This window comes from Tiliqua scincoides, chromosome 2 (genome assembly GCF_035046505.1).
Source record: "Tiliqua scincoides isolate rTilSci1 chromosome 2, rTilSci1.hap2, whole genome shotgun sequence".
NCBI lineage: Eukaryota > Metazoa > Chordata > Lepidosauria > Squamata > Scincidae > Tiliqua > Tiliqua scincoides.
The window spans coordinates 92,254,683-92,270,193 of NC_089822.1; the positions used below are offsets into that span (position 1 = coordinate 92,254,683).

The 15,511-nt window shown below is 41.8% G+C and overlaps 1 protein-coding gene across 2 annotated transcripts; it reads right to left on the reverse strand.

Annotated features, from left to right (window-relative positions):
- Window positions 1-4,364: 4,364 nt before the first annotated feature.
- TAL2 (TAL bHLH transcription factor 2) lies at window positions 4,365-15,506 on the reverse strand. Of its 2 annotated transcripts, none has more exons than XM_066618168.1 (2): window positions 15,282-15,506; window positions 4,365-4,735 (listed from the first exon to the last, which is right to left on the reverse strand). In XM_066618168.1, the coding sequence occupies exon 2, from the start codon at window positions 4,716-4,718 to the stop codon at window positions 4,365-4,367; it is 354 nt and encodes a 117-aa protein (XP_066474265.1). In that variant the 5' UTR covers window positions 4,719-4,735; window positions 15,282-15,506. The 2 variants fall into 2 exon arrangements, with proteins under 2 accessions (XP_066474265.1, XP_066474266.1); XM_066618169.1 differs by lacking the exon at window positions 15,282-15,506 and adding an exon at window positions 6,753-6,784.
- Between the last annotated feature and the right edge of the window lie 5 nt (window positions 15,507-15,511).

A 15,511-nucleotide genomic window follows, 5' to 3' on the forward strand; every position in this document is an offset into this window, starting at 1 on the left:
ACAGTTATAAATTTAATTTATAAAATAATTTATTTTAATTTATACTGTTTACAGTGACATTACTCCCAAGTGTGTTTTAGGATTGTAGCCTAAGTTTTCTAAACATGGTCCAATCATCAGTGGCATCTGTGATGATCAGATTTAGCTTCCAAGCGAGCTAAATTTTGCAGCTTCACTAAGGTCTGCCAAGTATGGAGGGCCTGCCTCTTAGAGCACCTATTTCTATGTGGGCTCCATTATGTGGTCTTTGTGCAACAGGAGAAAATGAACTATTTTTTATATTTGCAGAGCTAAGAACATATAATTTATTGAATACTAATCATCTTCACTGTCTCTCAGAATAATTTCCGCTTACTATGTTTTAAAAAACATCAAATTTTAAAATAAATTTAGAATCAAAAACAAACCAACTACTGTAAAAGCCTTTCAATCAAAATCCCCAAAGCATTTTTATTTTGACCAATCTCTCAACAGCCCTGAGATGCCGGTTAGTTGGAGAAACAATAATTTGCTGCAGGACTCCTGTGATTTAATGACAGAGTGGGGATTTGAAATCAAAACCCAGCTGTCTAACCACTGTACAAACACCAGAAAGCATTTATTGCTTTCCTTGTCTAGTTCCCTGAAGTCCACTTTTAAAACAGAATTTCAGCCAATGAGCTTCAACCGCAGATTTAAAAGGAGCAAGTGGAAACAGGATTGATTGAATGAAGCTGCTACTGATGTCAACTTTGCTATATCCAAAAGCAGAGCCTGGGATTTCTCTCATCCTTTCTCAAAACCCACCCGACAGTGAACAGGGATTGACATTTTCAACTGTTCAGTGGTATCTTACCAGTTAATGAATTAACACTTCATGAAGAGCTGAGTTGCAATGTAGTCACAGTGGCCAAGTTCAAATACTCCGAGGTAAATATAGTGGTCAACTGAAAACTTATTATTACCTTTTTTATTACCAGAGGGTCATCTACCTGGTGAGAAGAAAGCAGGGACCAGTCAGGCCTCCCTCTGCTCCTGAGCCAATCTTCTCCCCTTCTCCAATCTTCTCCCCTTGTCTCCAGCCAGGCCCATTTGTTTTTTCTAAAACCATGGGCAAGATTAGGAAGTCACAAAGCTCCAACTAACTCTTCACATTTTGCACACAGGAACCCAAATTCTATGTCCAGAATACCCAAATGATGTGATCTGATAAATTAAACACTTTATGTGATCTGCATACCTTTTGCCTTTTTAACGACAGGATGACAAAATTACATACATGCCAAATTACAGAAAGCTGTTTCACCTCTACAGTAGTGGTTCCCAAACTTTAAGCACCAAGACCCACTTTTTAAAATGGCACTCTGTCAGGACCCACCTAGGTTTAAGAGAGCAAAAAAAGTTTCATTTTACCAGCCTCTCAAGCTTCCATTTTTATCCTTTTAACTATGGTGGCGGGGGTCCGTATTCTGGAACATTTGTTGAGCTTCACATTCACTGGATCAGGGCATTTATGGTGGCCTAATGTTCCCTTCCACCTGACCTTTGATAAGAGCTGAGGCGGAGAAGGGGCAAAGACAGCAACACAATCCCCAGCAGCATGCTACTGCCAGGGCTTATTGGGGGGTTCCTTTACCTGGAGCTAGCGCTGGCCTCCAGGGGGTGTGGGAACCCTGCAGAGCCCTCCGCAGGGCTCCCCAAGTCTCTGTAAGTCTAAAAGAAGCAATTGTAAACCACTTCTGGTGGTTCTCCTAGAGACTGGCGCTAGCTCCAGGTAAAGGAAACCCTCTTCCCTACACTGATCAGCTACGGCAGCAGTGTGATCCTAGGGATCGCATCGCTGCCTTTCCCCTTTCCCCACCCCCTAAGGGGACAGAGGCAGGGCTTCTCAAGCTGGTGCGGCCACAATGCCCCAGTTTGAGAACCTCAGCCATACAGAATAAATTACAATAACATACACACAGCATAAATGACGTGGCATCATAGGGTTGGTGTGACCCCCATTAACTTTATTTTTATATAATAGCACTGGTCACCAAACAAATCAGTAACCAACAAAAAACCAGTGGTCAACATGATGGCACTCACAACTGAATAAGAGTTGTAGTATTAGTTCTGATACATGGAAATAAGAGCTAATTCATACTGATACCTTATTGGTTCCCTATTGTGTCATAACAGCACTTCATTGGCTCTCAGAACAATCAGTCTCACTGGTTAGGTTTGAGTTAAAGGAATCCACTTTTTGTTATATAAGGCAGTTGTGTTTTCCTTTTCTGGTTATTTGTCCACAACCTTTGATAGAATACAAATATTTCAACACAGTTTGATTCCATGCATTCCTCATGAAATTCCACATCGGATGATATATAACATGATGGTACTATTCTTAAAAACCAAGATTTCACAATTTTGGCCATTAGCAGTGTCGACTCTCTGAGTGTGTCACTCTGTGCAGTCCACACACCCCCACCCCCCCCAGTGATGTCACTGGTATTACAGTATATCCAAACTTGCTGTTTTGTAAGTTTCAACAGCTATGAAAAGGTGGATGCAACTTTGAAGCAACTGTGCTTTCTGTTCGGCAACACTAACTTTGGAAGCAATCCTAAGTGCACCTTGGGCCAGCATAAGTCCCTTGCACCGGCCCGGGAAGGTCACAAACATGCCATAACATATGTTTGCGCCTCCTCTAGAGTCAGCTGGGCTAGCACAGGAATACGAGCCAGCCCACGGAGGCTGAATCCAGCCTCCGCGCCGACTCTGACAGGGAGGGTTGCGTCGGCCAACCTCAGCCGACACAGGGGTCTGGGGTGGGCGGGGAGGAGTCGGGAGGGAGGGATTCTGGGACAGAGAGGGCGGTCTCAGGGATGGATGGGCGGAGAGCAAAGATGGAACTGGGACCCAGCAGATATGCCAGATCCTAGCCCCCATTCCCGAGCAACGTGGAGCAGCTGCAAGCCGCTCTGCTCTCCTTGGACTAATGCCACCTCCAGAGGTGGCACAAGTCTGAGGAGACCCATTGGGGCTGTGGTGGTTTACCCAAAGGTAAGGGGAAGAATTTTCCCTTACCTCCGGCTGAGCTACTTTGGACCCCTATCTTGCGCTGGATACAGTGTAGGCCTCCTGGCCTGCCTGTTCCAGCGCAAAACAGGATTGCACTGCATGTCAACTTGTTGAAATGATTTCTTTACTGTTCCAACCAAGTCCACAATTGAGGAACCTTTTCCCAAATGTGCAAATCCAAAGTGAATATTTGCTTCATCTGACAAATAATCAGATTTGAACTGACGCCTTCTAAGATATTTATCTGTGAATCATTCACATAAGCAATTCCAATTTAATTTACTACAGTTGGCAGCCTTGAATACAACTGCAATGAGCATATTGGGCGTGCTCCTGCCATCCTCTCCAACATATGTATTTTTGCTTCGGAATTGTGTCACATTTTTCAGCTGAGTTTTTTGACAAACTGTCACCAAGGGAAAAAATCAAACTGGGAGAGAGACGCAGATAACCTAGCAATGAGGACAACATGGCTGACAAAGGGGGAAATCTGGGCTGTTAAATAGTGTTAGCCTGAAATACGTTTATCTGCACCTGATGTATAATCTAAAGACCCAATGACCTGTGCTCCAGGTGGAAGCGTGTTTTTCAAATGGCACTCACAGCCTGAGAGTGAAGGGAGAAAATGATACAATTTTCAAGCAACTGTTTTATGTTGCTTCAGACCTTTCTATTGAGAACTTTGTGAGTTGGGGAGAAGGGTTCCCTCTATGACCCAGTTTAAGGACTACTAAGTGGCAGACGAATGGGTGCATGGTCTTTACCACCACACCTGAAATGAGTGTTCCAGGGGCTTTACTCGTACACCTATCCGTGCATTGGCCCAACCGATTATGTTATTCTCCCTAAAAAAGCAGAGAAGAGGGGAAGAATACATAAAGCACTCACATTACAGAAGGTGCAGATGGGCACACACTCGCTTCTCTATAGGAAGAGACTTGGTAGCTGATTATTATATGAGCTAGGCCTAGAAATGACCACCTGTTCTTTCTCAACTACAAGATGCTGTCCTTAGTAGCTTTTGCCTGTGGTCAGCACAAGCAATCTATTAGTGGCTTTTTCTATATCCACATAAAGACCTGATAAGTCTGACACACATCACAGCACTTTGTGTTACATTGAGTATTTGGAATCCTGATTGATTTCCAGAGATGAACTATTCCTATTTTAGTTACTGAAAGCTACTGTTTTCCTGATAAACTCTTACACAAAAACGCTGGGTAAAAGAGCAAAAAATATAAATACTGTACATAAGCAAACAACCCACAGATTTTATCAAGGGGAACTATCAAATGACTACCAGGATTACTGATGCCGTGTCATGGAGATGATGCCTCTGACCAGCACTCTGGGACATTGCTGCTGGTGTTGGGAGAAGGGACCTCAGAGTCTTCAATGAGAGTCAGTTCTTCCATGCTCTCCAAACTTGGGCTCTGCTGGAAGAGCCCTAGTATCCTTCCCCGAGGAGTCATCCCTGTCTGTGGCAGGCCTTGCTCCCCGAGCACCTTGACGAGGAAATTGATGTACCTCATGGCTAAGCGGAGGGTCTCATTCTTGCTGAGTTTCTTGTCGGGAGGGTGAGTGGGAATCAGCTTTCGCAGCTTGGCAAACGCGCTGTTGACGTTCTGTTGTCTCCACCTCTCCCTGCTGTTGGTGAAGATCTTCCTGGTCATTCTCAAGACTGGCAGAGCTAGAAGGAAGAGGACAGAAAGGGGGGAAAATAGATTAATACATGAGATAATGAAAGCATGTACAGCCACAATTCCCCCAGAATGTGTGCTTGTGTTCCGTAGTACTGACTTTAATTAAATACCAAATAATTAGTAGCAGGATCACCAACAGACATAATGCAAAATTAGAAGCCACAATCCTGCCCTCTCCCTTGGTTCTGGTCCCAGCTGTAATACTCTCTTGGAGGAAGACTGGAAGAAAAATGCAATGAGTCCTAAAGGGATGGTAAAGAAAAGGAGCTACAATGTAGCTATGGACAGCATGCATGCAAACAGGTTACAACGCAGGTAAACTCAAAGTTTTAGCCCATCCACCCTTTCTCCCTCCGTTACTACATCACTGTAGCCAAGTCCAGTGGAGTTGCTAGGGAGGTGTGGGGAGGGGGGTGGCCTGCACCAGGTGACGCGCACAGGGGGTGATACCACTACTGACCACAATTGTTAAAATCTTGCTATTTTGGAATAATACCCTCATGTTATATATCATCCGATGTATGATTTCATGCAACAAGCATGTGTGATTTCATGAAACAAACGACATCAGAACATCTCAAGGTTCAAGGTTTTCTGCGTTTGTGTTGGTTAACTTTAGTTGTTTTAATTTTAAAAAAACAAATTCTATTCTACCAAAAGTAGTAGGAAAAAAACCAGCGGGAGCAGGGCGATGTTGCACTGCCATGCCCACCGCCTTGGGTGTTGCCCCATGCACTGCATGGGAGGAGGTCCATCATGGGGGCGACACACTGGCTCCCACAACGGGTGACGCAAACTCTAGTCACTGAACCAGTCTGCAATGTTTTTAAAACAACTTGCAGACTCCATGTGATCCCACTGATTTTTCTATGTCCCATCCTGCCTGCGGTCCTGCTCAAAAGTCGTTAAATCTGTATAGGCATCCTTGGTTAGGAACAGTGGTTCTCACATATTTAACACAGGGACCCACTTTTAAAAATGAGAATCTGTCAGGACCCACCGGAAGTGATGTCATGACTGCAAGTGACATCATCAAGCAGGAAAAGTTTTTGCAATCCTACCCACATTTACCTAGGAGTAAGTTCCATTGACTATCAATGTTAAAAGAATATACATAGTAGCTTGTTTAAAGTACAGGTCTGTAACATTTTTCCAAATGCAGTCATGTATCATGATAGAATCAAGTCCAATATATTAAAAATAAACTTTTGAAATGAATGGGGATCCACCTGAAATTGGCTCACAACCCACCTAGTGGGTCCCGACCCACAGTTTGAGAAACACTGGTTTGGAGTATTGGTGCCAAGGTGGTCTTCAAAAAATGGCAAATGACTACACATGCATCACTTTTTCTCTTCGTTTTATTGCTTTATGGCCAGCAGGCAACTATGTGAACAACTAGCACTGAAAAGCACTGTTATATATCAACATATATGTTCACCTAAATATGTTTTAAACAGGCATGTTTAGAGTCAGAAGCATCTCTTTCAGGGGTTTAAAAAAAATGCATGTTTGCCTTCTCCTGATTGGGATAACACCACATAAGGAGAGGTGGGAATTTGCCATTTGAAGAAAATAGTTGCTTTGAGGAATGATTTTTGGTGTGGAAATGGATCAAGGTAAAAAAGAGTGACCTTTTCCACACATGCCGTAACCCTGATCAGAACCATGTCTTCCCCATGACTTTTCTTTTTCTGAAAGAAGAGATTCTTCTGGTTGAAGTTCACCTCTTCAGAATGCATTTAGGTGAACATTTGGTTTGATTCTGAGGCAACATGAAGATGTGGGGTACCACCAAAGCCTTATGAAATAGCAGATCACCAAAACTGGCTTGTGTTCAGTACCACTTTGAGCAATAACACATGCCACATTGGGAACAAACTGGAGCAGAGAAACTAAAATTCCTACAAAACTAGCACTGATATGCTCAGTTTCCCCAATCCACTTTGAGGTGTCCTGTGTACTGAAAATGGGAATAAAAATGTAGACAATTTTAAAAAATACATTTGGAGTGCAAATCTGTGCTAGTGCCTGAGTCATGGTCTCTCTGTTTTGCTGATGTTCTTGCAATGCTTCAGAGAAAGGTTACTGGCCTCCCATTAGCAGATCACTCCAGGATGAGCATTATTTGTTCACGGACAACCACAGTCTTCTCTCTTCCTTTCTTTTGCTCCCCTCCTTTGTAAACACAAGCCCTGAGAGCAAATAGTAGTCTTTGTGAGTTCCCCGATTGGATGACATGTAAAAACATGTATCCTAGTATCTCTGACATTTGTACAAGATCAGTAAATAGTAGCGCCCTCTCCATCCTGGGAATCCTTTTCAAAGAGCAAATGTCTCATAATTCACTAGGAGAGGGAGGAAAATGACTTGTTTCTGGAAACCTAACATGCAATCCAAACCTATACATGTTTTCTCTGGGGTCACATTGTATTTAACGGTACCTCCTCACAAGTAAGATTTCAGTTCTCATGCTTTTTTGCAGGGAGGCATGCTTTCATGTCAGATCCTGTTGACTAGTTTAGCACTGCAAGCCAAAATCTCTTAAAGCAGTGGTTCTCACACATTTAGCACCGAGACCCACTTTTCAGAACCTGTCAGGACCCACCGGAAGTGATGTCATGATTAGAAGTAACATCATAAAGCAGGAAAATTTTTAACAATCCTAGGCTGCAATCCTACTCACACTTACCCGGGGTAAATCCCATTTACTATCATTGTTAAAAGAATATACGTAGTAGCTTGTTTAAAGTACAGGTCTGTAACATTTTCCCAAATACAGTCACATACCATGGCAGCATCAAGTCTAATATAGTAAAAATAAAACATTGAAATGGATGGGGACCCACCTGCAATTGGCTTGTGACCCACCTAGTGGGTTCCGACCCACAGTTTGAGAAACTCTGCTCTAAAGGAAATATCCCAATAATGCCGTACACCTGGATTCATAACCAAGACCCAGAGAGCCCTGATTCTGATAGATTGCTTTTGGTCTGAAACTGATCTTGCAGCTCACTAGCTGCACTTTTCATTTTCTACATTCACCTTAAAATTTAAAAAATGGCCAAGCATAATACAAATGCAAGTGTGGGGTCTTATTTTTTATCATCATCATTCACAGCAATGCAACCAGCTGTATGTTGGGATGTGAATTACGCAAACAAAATGCTTGAATGTTTTTCAACGGAATTACCCCACTGAGACCCAAATCCTAACTCACTTTCCAGCACTGGCACATGGGACATGTGCTGCATCCTGCAGTTGGGGGGCACTCACAGAAGCCTCCTCAAGGCAAGGGAATGTTTGTTTCCTTACATAGGAGCTGCTTGGCCCTTATGTCGGTGCTGGAAAGTGGGTTAGGATTGCGCCCTGAGTGCTATATCATAAATGGACACAAAAGCAATGTGTAGAAATGGGGTCTCTTAAGGTTTGCTGAAGTTGCCTGGCAGTATAAGTCATGTTCTCAGCCAGAAGCATGAAGGAGCTGGAGAAAGTCATTTTCCCCACCCCAGAGTATTAAAAGTGATAAGATGAAGGCACTACGCTTGCATCTCATTACTCATACTGCTGTTACTTCTACCACTCACGCTAATATGCTCCTCTTTATGTGCTTTAATCACCACCTGAAGTAAGACTCTGGGTACACCTGCCAAGTGAGGTTCAGAATAAGTGTACCATGAACTGGGCTTTTTCAGTGGTCAACTGAAGCGTTTTTCAAACTCTATCAAATGCCTCCTGAGGGACTCTCACCAGGACCATTTCTCCTTCAACCATCAGAATGTTTCTGTAAAGTCTTTGGGTCTAGCTGACTTGATCTTGGATGATTTACAGCTAGACTCCCGCTTGAAAGTGCTTTTGTGCCTACCGATTTACTTTATTTTTGTTTGTTCTAATGGCTATTGTAGCATGACTTGATATGTTGTGATTTTCATTTTTGTCATCCACTCTGTTGCATAGTTTTTTGAACTGAGGCAAGGCAGGACCTAATTTTTCAATAAAATAATTAAGATGGTATCCGATCAAACTCATCTTCCACATTTACATAGCGTTTCAAAAATCTCTAAAAGCCTGTTTGGCCAGAGTCAACAGTGGGACAAAGCCGCGAGTGTAACATAGGAAACAATGCATTGACTCTTAGTTCTTAAAAGCCATCATGAGTATCTAGGAAAACAGAATAAAGTCCAGACAGACAAGTTACAATCCTGACCTCAAAAGCCTCCATCTCCCTCCCATGCCCCCCCCCCAAACAAGATTAATATAGATCCTCCAAAGACTGAAATACAAAAGGTTAACTAATGTAAGGAAGAACTGGTGATCTTTTTTCAGTAGCTGGAGCTCTGTCAGCATCTGCCTGTTTAAGCAATAGCACAAAGCCCTATTTCTGCCAAGTATTCCACAGTAAAGGGCCGTTCATGCAGCAGTAATAACCCACAGGCGAGCAAAGAATGTCCATGTAGTCTGATGAAACAAGCACAATTTTAAAAGTTTAGAATCTTGAGGACATGTAGAACTCAATATTCTGCCTATACCTATTGTACACTTGTCAAGGTGTACAACAGTAGTACAAGGTGTACTAAAATTGTCAAGGCTGGCACACCGTCAGTTTTTTGACCACTGACAAGATGGATTGTGTTGTTGGCAGAGGGCTCACATCCCGCAATGCCCTACTAATAAATGACCCTCCCCAAACTTCCACAGCCCACCTGTGGACCATCCGCGACACACCAATGTTCACAGTGGTTGAAAACAGCTGCTCTAAACTTCTTAAAGGATCTCAGAGAAACAAGGGATTGGCCTTTGAGGGTATGCTTCCTTGAACCCAGTGCCCTTGCCCATTTCAGTAATGACATTTTTACAACTTCACCTTGTCCTATGTATTTATAAAGTATCATCATCATCATCATCATCATCATCATCATCAAGAACAACAACAACAGCAGCACTGCCTTTCAACAAAAAAAATCACAAAGCAGTGTTTACAACAAAATCAAATAAACTTTAGAAATATAAGAAAATATATATTTCTTAAGAAATATATTTCTTAAGAAATATAAGAAAACTTTAGAAATATAAGAAAAGACTTTGCAACCCAAAGTCCAAACATAAATGCCTGATTCCAAATTCCCTGAAAGTTATCAAATAAAAAAAAACTGGGGAATTTTTGTCAAAGTCGAAGGCCTTGGACACTCACTTTTCCCATGAAGAAGGGCTCTCTGAAAGGGGTGACCAGACTGTGTCCCATTCTCTGCCAACATTGAGAGTTTGGTTCAGTTCCCCACTGTACTGACAAGACTGGGTAGATACCCTGTCCCAAAGAAGCAGATCTTAGGTAACATATGCTGAATTGGAAGGGGAGCTGGCCAGGCATGTTATCCAACAAGCAGAAGTTGCAAAGCTGCACAGCAACGGAACAGTGCCAAAGCTGCCCCTACTCGCCTGTTCTTCCTGGAGCATCAGGCAGGGCCTTGATCTGGAGCACACATCAGTAGTTGTTCCCTTCTCCCAAGTAGGGCTTGTGGTGCCAGGTGTGTCCTGCATTGTCTTCTCTGGGCTGCTACTTAGACTCTTCATTGTTCCTATTCCTGGGACTCAAGGGCAAAGAGGGAAAGTCTAGAGCTGGAGTGCATGTCCCATTGGGAAGCATCAGATTCCCCGATTCTGTAACCTCCTCCAGTGTTGTTTCCAGGGTGGAAGCCTCAAGATGTTCTTCAAGATGCATCAGAGTCCCTGAGGTTCCATTTGGAGCTAGGGCCAGAGGTGGTGTCCTCTCCTCTTTATTGGAAGAGAACACAGCCAGTTCTGGATTCAGGCATGGGCTGGTCCGCACAATTTCGGTCACAACCTTTATGAACATCCAGGGAATTTGGAATATTGAATCTTTAATTAGCCAGTTAAATGCACTAGCCATGTTTTCCATATGGACTGGATTCACCTCTGCACATTTATTTGTGTTTTGGAATACAAGGCCTTCTTGTGTATTTCTTACACAAACTTGGACTGAATGTTTTCTTTGTGGGCTGGATCAGACAATGCTTCTCAACACATGAAGTAGGAGCATGGGTACATCTCTTGATCCAGCACACTGGAAGCCTGCAAACTGTTTATGTATAAAGTTGAGGTACACCAGTGTGCCAGATGAAGGGCAGGTTCATACACCCACACTCTTCCCCAACACCATTAAAGGGGGTTAGTTAAGAGTATGGTCCAAACCAGTCCTGTGTTGCTTTATAAATACATACAGTTTTGTACTATGAGATGCCTGGAAAAAATATGCCTAGGAAGTGTTAATAGGGACTTTAAAAATCTAGTCTTTTTTTCAGGATAAGCTAACTCTGGGCCAAGAGAGCATCATAGGGTCATTTTTTATCTTATAGTCTAATATTCATACATTAATGTTATTTTTTCACAGTAAAACAAGTTTTCAAAACATGGAAAAAACTGGGGTTTATTATTATTATAATTTTAACTAGAGAAGTCTCAATCACCTGTAATTACAACCCAATGGGAGCTCACCCACTGAATTCACAACAGTGAGCAGGCAGCCTCAAGAGTCCTTTGTGCTTCGTTTTGTTTTGTGACTCCTGTTTTAGTTTGGTACACATAAGAAAAGGGGAAATCCCTTGTTCTCCATTAATCTCTTGGCAGTAACAGGCTCAGTCCTCCAAGGTTGTCAGAAAATATTACTTTCACGCATGCTACTGTCAACACTTGGTTTTGCATGAAAGTCATTTGGGGGATGGGGCTGAGGTATTCTTGTAGGAATGATCTGGAATAAAGGTTATTCAGCATGGGCAGCCCAATTCTATCTAGCGCTGGCCCAGCAGAACCATATGGCCCATGCCATATCCAGAGCTGGGATTAAGCAGGTTGGAGAAACATGTGTTCCCTTTCCCCAATGGTTCCCAAACTGTGAGCTGTGGTTCCCTGGGGAGCCGTGGAAACCAGCCAGGGGAGCTCCTCATGAAAAACCCGCCACCCTATACAATGTATAGGTTTGTAGCCCTAATGGGGAGCCACAGCCACTGACCCAGTAGGTCAAGGGAGCCACCAGACAAAAAAGTTTGGGAACAGAGTCGCTCCATTGGGCAGGCTGGGGCTTGACAGGGGGTGAAGTAGTAGTGGGAACCACTACTTCACCCCCTGTCAAGCCCCAGCCTGCCCAATGGAGCTACTCGAATCCGCACCAGAAAAATTTTTGGAGCAAGTCTGAGAAGCCCTGTGGTCAGCTTCCAGGCCTGTGAAGGGGAATTGGATATGCCTTGAGCCTAGAACCTATAATGATTACAGTCACGATGGAGACGTGCCATGCATCTAACATTGGCAGGGGACCATTTTGTGTCAGGGAGCCTTCACAAGATTGTCCCACTCAACCTCGTGTAAGAGTACTATACCATGTAATAATGTCTTTTGTTCCATGTACTATTCACATCAAGCCTACATTCATAAAAGAAAACGAAGCACAGAAACAAGTTGATATTTTTTAAAAATTGTTAAATACTTTCACTCTGCCTTTTAAGACAAAGCCTTGCTCAGACGTATATATATTGTTCCATGGTGGCCAAACTACACATATTTCTTTTAATTATTTGTACACTGATTTTCCTTGGTTCAAAGTGGTTTACAACAGCAACAGCAACAGCAACAAAATCCATGAAACAATGAACACACTGACCCTTTAAACAATACATTAAGATAGCAATTTAAAATCTACTCGATAGGCAAAAAAACCCATAAAGCAACATACGTTTGGAACGACTTGTATCTCTCCATTAGACACACAAGCACCAAGATCAGTTAGGCTAGCAGTTACCTTCATTCAAGATAAGAGTTAGAGATGGCCAGCTAGTAAATCTTGCTGGCCAGCTACACCTTCTGACTTGGAACCTGACTGCAGTTATTTAGTGGTGACTGAAATGCTCAAGGATGCTTTTCTTTGTTATTGCATTCAGTTCTCCACTACGTTTTGATCTGGAGAAGAGTTTCTGGCCTGAACAAATTAAGCATTAAGAGATTTCTCAGACATTTTTGGAGGCTAAAGTTTTCCACAAGAAGCAAGAAGCATTGGCCTTTCAACTTTATCTCTGTTTTAGATTATTGTTTAAAAATGCAATTAGGTTAAAAAAAATCTATCTCCAGACAGAGTGATGATTCCTCTGTCTAGCCACTGACTGATACAGCAAAGCATAGATCCTACTGAATTCATATGTACTGGTATTCCAATTTGATATACCTAAAACATAAGGATTTTCTCATTTCCACATATATGGAAAGTGTGTGTGTTTCAGAAACATACCTAAGCCTAGTCTGTTATTTGAGAAGATTTAAAAAGAAGAATCTTTAGATGCAAACAATGCAAGTTCTGAATATAAATACCGTAATGCTAAACATAGACAAAATAATTCCCGAACCAGAGACTTCAGCGTGAAGGCTCTGCTGTTCACACAAAATTGTCATATGAGCAGTGGGTTCCTCATTCACATCAGACAATTGCGCTTAAGAGTCCTTGTGGAATTCTGTATTAGGGTGATTATGTAGCAATTAACGTCTACTGAAATTTGGAGGCTCCATTCTTAGAAATTCATTGAGTCTTCTAATTAAGCCTGTTTTTATGTTATCCCAAAAATTTCAATTAGAAATAAGGGCAAATAAACAATGTTCTATTTGTTTGTCTAAGATGAACCGCATCCATTGTAAGCGCAGTTACTTAGAAACATAGAGCTAGAAGGGAAAATATTATCCAATCCATGGCTGCAAAGGAGGCTCATCCATTGATTACAATGTAAGTTTTAAACATTATTTTTTATTTTGAATAAATTAGTACAGGCATACAGATAAAAATTAATAATACAGTATGCAATGTACTCAAAAGAGGAAGACATAGAAAAAAGGAAAGCTTGATGAGAAAGGAAAGTTCTGAGATTTCAGCCAAAAGGTATGGGCAAGTTCCAGTCATAATGAAGCTCTTTTAAGTCCCATGGCATTACAGTGGGAGAGTTAAGCATGTAAGGGCCTAATCCTATCCAATTTTCCAGCACTAGTGCAGCTGCAATGCAACGCCAAGGGAAGGGAACAAATATCCCCATACCTTAAGGAGGTCTCTGTGACTCCCTCCCCACCACAGAATGCAGTGCATGCCCCATTGGCTCAGCTGCACCAGCACTAGAAAATTAGATAGGATTGGGCCCTAAATCAGTAGAATTTGAACATTTTTAATCTTGGCTATATCATGTCTTATATCAAAAAATATACATAAATAAATGTCTCATCATTGCTATATGATCAAAAAGTCTTGTTTTGGAAAGAGGCTTTCATTGGACAGGGCTTTTTTTCCCCCAGATGAATTTAAATCTAAGAATTTTAAATATCTCAGACAAAGAAAATGGACAAAAATAATCATTGCAACAGATCCGTTTTATTGAACTATACGTAAAAACATGCAAAGAACATGCCACGTAGGCAATAGATTGCATGGTTGATGCAGTTTTGTAGGTGTTCCTAAAAAATCGAAATGACATATCTGGTTCTCAAATGCATTATATGAAAATATGCAGATTTGTTATACGTAAATATCCTTACGGATTCTGAAAGAACTCACTTTCGTGGAATGTGTTTACGATCAAGGTGCCAATGTAGTAACTACAGAGCATGCAGAGGTACAGCTCTATAGCTCTTCCTCTTGGGGTATTCAAAGTGAAACTATAAAAGTCTAAAAAAAATGCAGTAGCATCATGAACTAGATAACTTCCATGCTAAAATGTAAGAATTTGCCTTCTTACTGAAGATTTAAAAACACAAACTATACTTCCATGCTAAAATGTAAGAATTTGCCTTCTTACTGAAGATTTAAAAACACAAACTATACAAGTGCCATGGCTTAAGAGAGTGAATATCCCATATTGCATAGATCCCCATGTAGTGGCATGTGCAGTATAAAGACGGTACAGTATTAAACTCTGCTGCTCTAATGTAGTGGCATTTTTAAACTACGGGTTGACATGTTTATACATTGCTTCAATGCCTGGACGATAAAAGACTTAAAAGCTTGACCATACCATTGTAAAGCTCAAGGATTGTATAAGACTTCAGAGAGTGGTTTATTTCATGCCACTTTCGAACACGCATATTCATCCCTAGGGTATACTATCCTTCAGACCAACAAAAACAACTGGTTGTACTGCCAGACACCCACGGCAATGTGTGTTCAGTGTCAGCAAAGTGAAAAGTACAAGTGTGCTCACAGTTGTGCTACATGCTGGAATTTAGTTACCTGTACTATGTAGCAGTATTTCCTACACTGCTGAAATAATGGGTCACCTTTGCGCGGAAACAGGGATGCCAAGGTTTTTAACCTTTCACCAAAAAAAAAGTGATAGCATAAAAGATGTCCCAGAAAACTACAGCAATGCCACAATTCCTTTTTGTGCCTGGAAAAGTGTGTGCACACATTAAGGACACTTGCATAAAAGATTAAAAAGCAAAAAAAAATCACAAATACCCCACGTTTTCAGAAAGAAAACCAACATTGTAACTTACCTTTTCCAAAGATGGTGCAAGCCAATCGTACAGAAGAATTCACATGCAGCAAAGTAGGGTATTCTGCTCCTTGTACTTTGCTCTCACAGCTCTGAGACGCAAGCGCTGCTTTCCTTACAATCCAGCCAATTGCCGATCCCTGTCTGCTGCCTCATTTATAGAATACCAGCTCCTTTGTCTGGCGCGTGTCACCACTAGTGCTAGCGATCCAGAGAGCTTATTCCATATCT